This window comes from Physcomitrium patens, chromosome 21 (genome assembly GCF_059467195.1).
Source record: "Physcomitrium patens ecotype Gransden chromosome 21, ASM5946719v1, whole genome shotgun sequence".
Lineage (NCBI taxonomy): Eukaryota > Viridiplantae > Streptophyta > Bryopsida > Funariales > Funariaceae > Physcomitrium > Physcomitrium patens.
The window spans coordinates 2,797,599-2,806,764 of record NC_143430.1 but is presented as its reverse complement, the minus strand read 5'-3'; the positions used below and the strand labels follow the sequence as shown (position 1 = coordinate 2,806,764).

General features: G+C 43.7%; 2 protein-coding genes across 9 annotated transcripts; both read left to right on the top strand.

Moving 5' to 3' along the window:
* The first annotated feature begins 362 nt into the window (after positions 1–362).
* Positions 363–3,575, top strand: LOC112274237 (uncharacterized). Of its 4 annotated transcripts, none has more exons than XR_016499920.1 (6): positions 363–539; positions 680–737; positions 976–1,836; positions 1,951–2,293; positions 2,728–2,811; positions 3,010–3,575. XR_016499920.1 is itself a non-coding variant. In XM_024503531.3 (4 exons), the coding sequence occupies exons 1-4, from the start codon at positions 457–459 to the stop codon at positions 2,139–2,141; spliced, it is 1,263 nt and encodes a 420-aa protein (XP_024359299.1). In that variant the 5' UTR covers positions 366–456; the 3' UTR covers positions 2,142–2,859. The 4 variants fall into 4 exon arrangements, 1 of the variants encoding a protein (XP_024359299.1); XR_016499919.1 differs by having other exon boundaries at positions 366–539; positions 906–1,836; positions 3,155–3,575; XR_016499918.1 differs by having other exon boundaries at positions 366–539; positions 906–1,836.
* A 367-nt stretch (positions 3,576–3,942) lies between these two features.
* LOC112274239 (uncharacterized) lies at positions 3,943–8,521 on the top strand. Of its 5 annotated transcripts, XM_090245953.1 has the most exons (11): positions 3,943–4,311; positions 4,435–4,528; positions 5,144–5,229; positions 5,556–5,636; positions 5,765–5,821; positions 5,967–6,029; positions 6,147–6,261; positions 6,373–6,522; positions 7,587–7,641; positions 7,838–8,063; positions 8,209–8,521. In XM_090245953.1, the coding sequence occupies exons 2-10, from the start codon at positions 4,526–4,528 to the stop codon at positions 8,053–8,055; spliced, it is 828 nt and encodes a 275-aa protein (XP_090102079.1). In that variant the 5' UTR covers positions 3,943–4,311; positions 4,435–4,525; the 3' UTR covers positions 8,056–8,063; positions 8,209–8,521. The 5 variants fall into 5 exon arrangements, with proteins under 5 accessions (XP_090102079.1, XP_073385764.1, XP_024359300.1 ...); XM_024503532.2 differs by lacking the exon at positions 3,943–4,311 and having other exon boundaries at positions 4,395–4,528; XM_073529663.2 differs by lacking the exons at positions 7,587–7,641; positions 7,838–8,063; positions 8,209–8,521 and having other exon boundaries at positions 6,373–7,297.
* Positions 8,522–9,166: the final 645 nt, after the last annotated feature.

Genomic DNA, 9,166 nt, shown 5'->3' with positions numbered 1-9,166 from the left:
TACATAGACATCCTTCTTATCATACACCCCTACAAAATTAAATACTAATGATTTTAAATCATAATTTTAGTTATATTTATTACTTCAATACCAAAATTTGCTATGTCCTTATCTATCTATATACATAGCTCCATATTATTTTATCCTTAAATTGTTTTTGTCCTTCCAAAGCATTGTAAAATAGATTTTTGAATAATATTACAACATGAAATTTTGTTATTGTAATTATTCATTAGTGTTACATGAAAATAGAAAAGATCTGTTTTAATATAAGAACTAATTATTTTTTGCGGGGTGTATGGCACGTCGTCGGTACACGTCAGAATATTTAGACAAGTTGAGTGCGTAGCAAAAAGGATGTTGGTGTCGGTCGTGGCGGGCAATTCTGTGTTTTCTGATCACCGAGTGCATCAGCCTTCATGCGCAGTCTAGCCTTTCACAAACAGAACACACAGAATGTCTGCCATTGCTCCGTCTGCTGCGTCGTCTTCACCTTCTGCATCTGCTGTGACCTCTATCCGGTTCCCTTCGCCGCGGAGGTAAGTGTGTGTTCAATTCCACTTTCGCCGTCGTTTTCAATTCAACTGGTTGCATTCATCACATTTACACCGAAATGGTTTCTAAATTTCGTAAAGTGGTCCTTTTAGGGTTAAGGGAATGATGATGTTCGCTGTAGCAGGTTTGCTGTGGTTGGAGCTGGGTTTGCTGGCGTTTCAGTGGCATGGCATTTGCTTCAAGTAATTCAATTCCACCGTTTTAGAGCTCTGCTTTGCATTTGTATTGTGCAAATTCTACATTTAACTAGCGCATATTCTGGAATTATGTTTTTTTTTTTTTTTTTTTTTTTTTTTTTTTGTTATTGTTGTGGTGGTGTTTGATGACCGTGAAAGAGATGCGAATTTCAGCATACATCCAGCTCGGGACCCGTATCTGTGGATCTATTTGACGAAGCTGGGATTGGCGGAGGCGCCTCAGGTGTTTCAGGAGGCTTGCTACATCCTTACACTCCGAAGGGGAAGTTTCTTTGGAAGGGGAAGCAAGGTTGGCAGGCTGCGCTGAATCTACTGGATGTTGCAGAAGCCGCTGTTCCGCTCACCGGTGAATCTAAGCCCATAGCATGGCGGAGGGGTATCTTGCGACCCCTTGTAGCGGAGAAGCATATACGCGACGCAAGAAAATTGGATGGAGGATGTGATGGGTCTAGGATAGAAGGAATTAGATGTTTGGAGCGTCCCGTGGCTAAAGCTATGGTTCCTGGGCTTGAGCTCCCTGAAAATGGGCTAGGGTTGTATATCCCGGACGGCATCAATCTTCATCCGCGTACCTATCTCGACGCTCTTTGGTTAGCCTGCGCGGACTTTGCACATAATGCCTGTCCAGGAACACGAGCAGCTCTTGTAAAGCAACACGTGAGCTCACTTGCCGAGCTCTCTCGGGAAGGATACAATGCCGTGGTAGTATGCACTGGATCAAAGGCCGTTCTGCTACCAGAGCTTGCAGGAAAGCTTCCTCTCTCCATGTGTCGTGGTGTTGTGGCAGACTTAGAGCTACCGTCAGAGTACGAGGAGTATCATTCCCAGGCTCCCAACTTACTCTCACATGCTTGGCTAGCTGTTCAAGGAGCACGAAAGATAGTCTTAGGAGCAACCAAGAATTGGAACTCGGGACCTGAGTGTGAAGAAGTATCATTGCAGGAGGAAACTTTGGTGCAGGATGAGCTTCTGCAAAGAGCAGCTCAATTTTACCCGCTTATCGAGCGCTGGAAAGTGAAAAGTTTACGAGCAGGTGTGCGTGCAATGCCGCCGCGAACGCCATTGGGGGCATTGCCATTAGCAGGTCTGTCATAATCATCAGTGCATCCATGTAGGGTTTTATGCTTAAATTGTCACGCATTCCTTTCGCTTCGTTTTCTACGTTTCCATTAGCTGATGATTGCTGCGTTCTTGACAGGCTGCATCAACGAGCTTGTAAAGCCTCTGCAGTCGGAGACCCAGTGGTGGCTAATCGGCGGGCTTGGTTCTAGAGGTCTCATGTACCATGGTTTGCTCGGCGAACGTGTCGCTGCCGCTGTGACAGCCGGGGATGAGTCGCTCATACCCGAAGAATTCAAAAAATTTGCTGCAGTCTCGGCTCAAGTTTAGATGGGGATGTGCATTTTGTTTTTGAAGATGACACGGAGCTTTAATCCATTGTAGAGCTCCTAAACACATCACTGCTCCTTGCACCTCGGTCCACCTTACGATGCACTGAAGCTTAGTAACTGATTTCATTGCATGTACATGCCAAATTTGAGGTAAGAGTCTAAGTCCTGGTAAGGACAACAAAACTTCTTAGTCTGAGCAAGAGAGAGCTGTGTTGGCGTTTGGAAGATTCACGATTCCAACGTGATTCCAGCTGAGCATTGAATCTGTAAATTTGCTTCTTGTTATGAGCCGGAAGTTAGAGTGAAGATAGCTAGTTCAAGTTCTCCGAATTCACATAGTATCTCATGTGATCCCTGTGAAAATTATCTGCACTTATGTGGTCAATGGCCAATGGAAGCTTAGTTTGTAGGACATGGCAGATCACTAGCAATAACCGAGCCTGCTATAGTTAGGATTCCTTAACATGTTAGAGACCTTGATCCTGCAACACAGTGGTATGTGGAAATAAGGCTACACTGTAGCATTTACAGCCTGCGTCAGTAATTTCACCCCCTCTTACTGCATAATGCTGAATATTATGCAGTCAATGGAAGCACGTCAACATGGATTATGATTTGGCTGGGTGCTGAGAGGATGTTTCTTATCGGATCTCACCGTCCCACGCTTCGTGAGTTTCTACACTCCTTCTTATAAATCGATTCATCATTTACTATTACTACAACTGTATGAGATTACATACTTGGTACTTGTTACCTGTGGTTTTCTTTTTAGTAATTCGCGTTGAAAAATCAACTCCAAACATTTTAAAGCAGGAATTGAAACCCTCTTATAGTACTATGGTGTTAATCCGCCACTGTGTGAACAGCTGATCTTGGTGTGCATCATGAGGTGGAACTGTTGGCATAATCCTGAAAACTCTCCATCCGGGAGTTGATTGAAGACAGCCATGTACCTAAACAACTGACTCAGTAATTGATGTTGCCATTGATGTTTCCAAATATTGCAAGTAGTTTCTCGACCGCCACGGTCGTGTCACTAGAGCTGGTTTGAGTACGACGCCAACCAAGCTACCTTTGTCAACATGCTCCAGGAACATCTGGAATCTAGAGGCACCATCGCAAAGTAGTTGCAGGGCACTATTCGTGCTGTCAAAGTTGTACCAGATGCGTGATCTGTCTTAAATCAAATTCGTTCCAGGAGATGGCTGCAATATTCAGCTAGATCAATCGCCACAAATTCTGCAGCATTGTCGTGTAAATGATGACTTTCGCTTATCATGTAGCCGATGCCTCGAACACTTCTGGATCACAGTTCATGTGAAAATGTAAAAAGAATTCCAGAAACTGGGTAGCAGTGTTTTGTACTGCTCATACTCATTTTACCACTTAAAGCTTTTACTGAGATAAAGACTCATAAAGAGAATTTTGTTCAGGTCAGTTGCATTTGCTTCCGAGGACACATGAGCCATGCTTGGTACATACTTCTTGTAGTCAGGACTATCCAGCCGGATGGAAAAGCTTACTATCCATAAGTACAAATGTAAACCTCCGAAAGAAAGAGATGAATTTTTGCGAGACAACTTCCAGAAACTACGAGAATTGCAGGGTGTGGACACGGCTATAATAAAAGCTAGTGGTCGTGAAGATAAGTGCGATTACACTCAGTCCCCAGGATACAGTGCAGTGGTTGACATAATTAGGGACAAACTTGCTGATGCTGATTGGTAACCTGTCTCCCCGCTACCTCCCCATCACCCCCAACCAAAGTCAAGTTCATGCCTTCCTCTATCGTCGTCTCGGAACTCCAACATCGTCCCGTCCCGTCCCCATGAAGACATGACTGACAAGCCCACACTGCCTCCTGTTTCCATCTAACCGTGAACATGAACAAGACGAGCGAAATCGTGCTTGCAATCAGCACACTAACGAAGATGTGTCTGGTTCGGTGAACCCAGCAGTGAAGGAGCCTGGGATGGCAATTTTACGGTAGTGATGCACCGCTTCCGTCCACAATATCTGGCCATTGTCCATAACTGTCACGAATACTCTGCATTCATGCCCTCGAAGGCTCTCGTCCAGGTGCGGGAACATCGTTGATACCAATCGAGCCGTCACGGATACTGTGGCTGTGTGACGTCGTTACGTGAGAGCGAACCCGAGGACGTTGGGTACGTGGGAACAACCCTAGCCCTTCATCGATTCGTCCCCTCAAGTTAGACTCCCAAAGGATATGTTACTTTATACGTTATATTTTGTTGATGCACCTCCGTTGTTGTTGTTCTTCTCGGCAGTGCAACATTTCTGTGTCTATCGACGACCGGCCTTGCAGAGTGTACGTTGGCTCGCTATTCTCGAGCTTGAATCCAGAGGTTGCTGGCTGCAATGGTGAGTGCTGCCACGGGTTGTGTTGGTTTCTCGTTGTAGTGAAGAGTACGAGTGGTTCCTTGAGTGTCCATTGAAATGAAACCCTAATAAGGTTGGTGGGTGCTGCGGTATGGGCGTTTGTATGCGGTGGGTGCTTGTAATCCAAGCATTGTGTGTCTCGGGATATTTTCATTCCTGTTGTGTCTACGACGCGATTTGGTTGATGGTGGGTTGTGTCTCCGTGGTCTCTAGTTCCGCGTTCAATTGGTCCGTGCGGTTTGGCTTTCTCACGTGCATACTCTCCCCTCTGGTTTTTACTTGTGTGTTAGTATTGTGATTTTCTGCTTTGTTTTTGTTTTTGTTGGTTTGGTTTTTGGTTTTTTTTGGCTTTTTTGGTTTTTTTTTTTGGTTTTTTTTTGGTTTTTTTTTTTTTTTTTTTTACCTGGTGAAGTTTTTTCCAATGTCATTTCTGATCCTCACACCAGCCATGCTGGTATTTCAATGACCCGGTTGCTTAAACGTAGTCGTTCGCCACTTTCGTTTCTTGTAAGTTTGCCCATTGACGCTGTTTATTGTCTCCCACGAGGGCTGTAAGGTTTGTAGGTTTTTAATCTACGTAAAATGTGGTGTATACAGGGTGATACTCCGCCACCACGTCACCGAGAAATCACTCCTCCTCCTCGTCACAGGGATATCACCCCACCTCCTCGTCACAGAGACAGGTATTTCTGTCGGAACTAGTGATCTAGGTTGGAGTATATTCCTTTCTCTGAGTAGGCATTGGATTATAGATTCAACATCTGTACTCCTGTTCAGGACACTCATGTTCTGTCAGAAGATTTTGTCGTTACTGCGTTACTTCCTGGGACGCCATGTTGTGGGTGAAATTGTGTTTTGTCAATATATCCTATATTATTTAGTGCTGCTTAGAAAGTTTTCTTGAAGAGTCACTTGTGCCTGAGGCCAAAATCTCTTCTGACACTTGAGTTGCTTCAAAATGTCGAGTGGGTTATGAAGAGACATTTACGTCCAGCACTGGATGTTTCAGGTATTCAAGTTCGCCTTCTCCAAGGGAGAGAGAGAGGGAGAGGCTGCCAGAGCGATCTCGGTCGCGTAGCCCTGTCCGACGGTTAGTTCTCACATTGTAGCACGGTTGACTGGTGTATGCATTTTCATTTCCCAAATCCTACGACAATCTCATTCTTTGGACACACATTCGAAACTTACATATTGTTCTTGTTTCTCTGGTGTTAACAGAGGGAAGCCTATCAATGATGGGCTGGATCGCTCAAGGTCACGTACTCCTCCTCGTCGGTATGCCCTTTGACCGTACCACTTCAGTCTATGTCACTCGTTTTATCTTAGTAAGGCTTTTATGCACGGTTTTGGATGAGTCATTGACAGAATGCCAAGAAAGCTTCTTCATTATTTTCTGACGTGGATTCTCTCGTGTGAACAGTGAGAAACCTGGGTCCATTAACGATGGACGGGATCGGTCAAGGTCCCGGACACCTCCTCGTCGGTTAGTCCTTCAAACCTTAACATGCTGTCTGTTATACCTGTAATACATGCAAGTGCCTGGTCATCGAGATTGTTGACTAAGTTTCTTGTAGCGCTTCTTTTGTTGGAATTTGCGCAGATCCAGAAGAGGTGAACCTGATGCATTGAACCCTGGTAACAATCTCTATGTCACTGGTCTATCTACACGGGTGAATGAGAAAGATCTGCTAGAGCACTTTTCACAAGAGGGAAAGGTTCGTATTTGGACACATGATGCTTCAATTTTTCTTTGGATTTTTTTCGGTAAGGTGCAGGAGCTGGTTCAGTGTTTGCCGAAGAATTCAAACTGGGATGTTTCTTGACAGGTATTGGAATGCCGTTTAGTGCTTGATCCCCGAACGCGCGAGTCACGTGGTTTTGGATTCGTCACAATGGAACATTTAGAGGATGCAGAGCGCTGCATAAAGTATCTTAACCGTTCTACCTTGGAAGGACGAATAATTACTGTTGAAAAGGTGAGCATTTGTAGGGTACTAGTTTTTAGGACATCTTGTTGTCAGCCATTATCACCTAACTTGAATGTCACTGTTGCAGCTTCTCCTGAGCCAGACTTTGCTGGTCTCTTCATTGCGACCTCTTGGTCCTCCAGAATTCGGCTCCACACTGCCTCCGCTTTTACTCTCCCACTTAGTTTCTTCTGCGGCGACAGTAAAGATCGCAAGAACCAACCCAACGTTGGAACTTGGGTTCATGCGATCGAATGGTTCTTCGCAGGGGATACAAATCTCAGTCTTGCAGGTCTTGCCATGTGCCTAGCGTGCTATCCTCTTTTCTTCAGCTGCTGTCCAAGCTGATCTAGAGATCAACACCTAATTGCCTAACTGGTTGGCACAACTCGACCGGCAGTAATCAAATCTCGGTAGTCTAATTCAACTCAATGGGAGAAATGGCACTGCGAAAAGACCAAATCTCGGTAGTCTTAATCAATTCGAAGGGGTATTCAACACCTGCTGTTCAACTAGAGATGGGTACTGTTTGTCTATCACGGCTGGCAAGGTGCAATGATATCGAATGCTACTAGTCATATTCAATGGAGTACCTGCAACCATCTCTGTCGGCTTTATCGATCAGTTGTATTCTTCTACCCAGGCTATTCCCAACCTTTCGCAACGTTAATGTCCAATTGTGGTCGACGTCCCCTTTTAAGTTTCCGACTTTCTTAAATATGGGAGCTGAGGGCAAGAGTCCAGCTTTGCAGAGACGCTATGCCTTGCTATCAGTTGCTCTTTGGTACTAGCTGCATCCGGGCCCTTTTTTGTCCATCTTATTTTTCCTTGGAACATGTGTAATGGCTGTGAGTTTTATGATTGACTTTATAGCTAGAGTATGGTTGTTGATGCAGTATAACCTTCTGCAATCGCATCCATTTAAATTGCTGAATTAATGATCCAAATATTATGATGAAGGTCTCAATTGCTGCGAATTCATGTTCCCACCCCTCGCATATCTTATCAAGGAATGGTTCATGGTGATTTTATGGCTAAGTACGCTTACGATTGTACCTCGGCTGGGTGTGCAGGCCAAACGCAAGCGAGCGCGTACTCCTACTCCTGGAGAGTATCTTGGTGTTAGAGGTACAAATATGTCATCGTCACTTACCCAAGCCTAAGATCTACGTGTACGCTGAATTGAATTTGTCTGCTAAGTTTGTTGCTCTTCTAACCCTTTCACCTTTAAAGAGTTTGGTTTTGTTTTGTTTTTTTGTACAGTGCTTTGGATTTGCTGTGAATTGATAACTGACACTGTGTTCGGGTGATTACAAATTACCAGCTATGCAGGCAAGTCGTCGGGGAGGTGGTGGGGGCAGAGGCGGTGGTAGCTATGGCCGTGATAGCAGGAACATGCGACACTCGCCTGAGTATGCACCATACCAAGGTGGTGGCCGGGACAGGGATAGAGACAGAGGCAGGTCACCTCGTTATTCTCCATACCGCACTCATGGGGGTAACCGCTCAGTGTCCCCGCAGTATGGTTCATATCGTCGATGATTATTCAGGTAATAATCCTTGGATTTTTTGTGTGCTGTGTTTCAAAGTATCATGTAAACGTTCTTTCTTATGTTTTTATGTTTCACAAATAATTTGTTTGTGTTCCGTGTTAAATTGTAAGTTGCCCACTTCACTAACTCTTTAATTGTGCAGGTGCCAAAGCTCTCAAGTCCTCGAGCATTTCGGATCAGTAACATGTTTTGTGTCGGATTTATTGGTAGTTATAATCCGACGATCTGATACTCTACTCACGCTTTATATTTTTGATGATGTTTAGGGTTTAGGCCTTGCTTGTCAGTGATATCTAGCTTTGTCTGATCCAGGAAGCTAATATCCTTTGCCAGTAGGTAGGGCTGCTGCAGGACATTTCATGGTTTATTATTGTAATTGTGATGTACAGTAGTACAAAATCAATCATATTTCTGGTTTTATTTATTAAAAATAGATTTGAGATTTTTACGACTTACATCTACATTATGTCTTAGTTGATGTTATCCATTTGCATGTTTTTGTCTGCATATTATCCACAGACCGACAAATTGCGGATGCAACTTGGGACGGGATGTGGTCGTCGTTGTTTCCTTGGGATGTTTGCATTTACGTGGTCATATTTTGTACCTAGTAGTACTGTAAGTTGCCAAAAGATTTTTTTCTCCTCCTCAACACGACACTAGTCATCATGAGGTGTTCCATTTTTTCAGTAAGAGTGTTGCAATCTCTGGTTATTTCTTGATTTTCTTTATGAAAACTTTTAAAAGTAGTCACTTGTATCATAGAGGTTTGTCCTCGTAGTTTGTCCCATGTGATTAGCATTTTATGTAACATTTGCAAAGATGTTTATTAACATTATACTCTTTTAAATCTTGAGGCCAATTTTTATGTGAACATGGTGTGTTCCCATCTTTTGGGATTACTTATCTGTTAAAAAGATTGTAGTTCAATTCCATATTTTTCTAATCTAAGTACCTCTCAGAAATCTATGGATAATGGGTAAGGCAGTTAATATCTGCTCTCCTCTTACTGAAAAATATTCCCTTGTAAAAAGAAAACTATCGCTTTATGCCATATTAGTAAAATTTGCATATTTGTGTTTAGAACTTTAACTTTAAGC

Excerpts from the sequence above, each read along its gene's own strand:
- LOC112274237 (XM_024503531.3), top strand. The coding sequence starts at position 457 with ATGTCTGCCATTGCTCCGTCTGCTGCGTCGTCTTCACCTTCTGCATCT. Across the intron at positions 738-905 it reads TGGCATGGCATTTGCTTCAA|CATACATCCAGCTCGGGACC; the intron begins GTAATTCAATTC and ends TGCGAATTTCAG. Across the intron at positions 1,837-1,950 it reads GGGGGCATTGCCATTAGCAG|GCTGCATCAACGAGCTTGTA; the intron begins GTCTGTCATAAT and ends CGTTCTTGACAG.
- LOC112274239 (XM_073529663.2), top strand. Across the intron at positions 5,230-5,555 it reads CCTCCTCGTCACAGAGACAG|GTATTCAAGTTCGCCTTCTC; the intron begins GTATTTCTGTCG and ends TGGATGTTTCAG. Across the intron at positions 5,637-5,764 it reads TCGCGTAGCCCTGTCCGACG|AGGGAAGCCTATCAATGATG; the intron begins GTTAGTTCTCAC and ends TGGTGTTAACAG.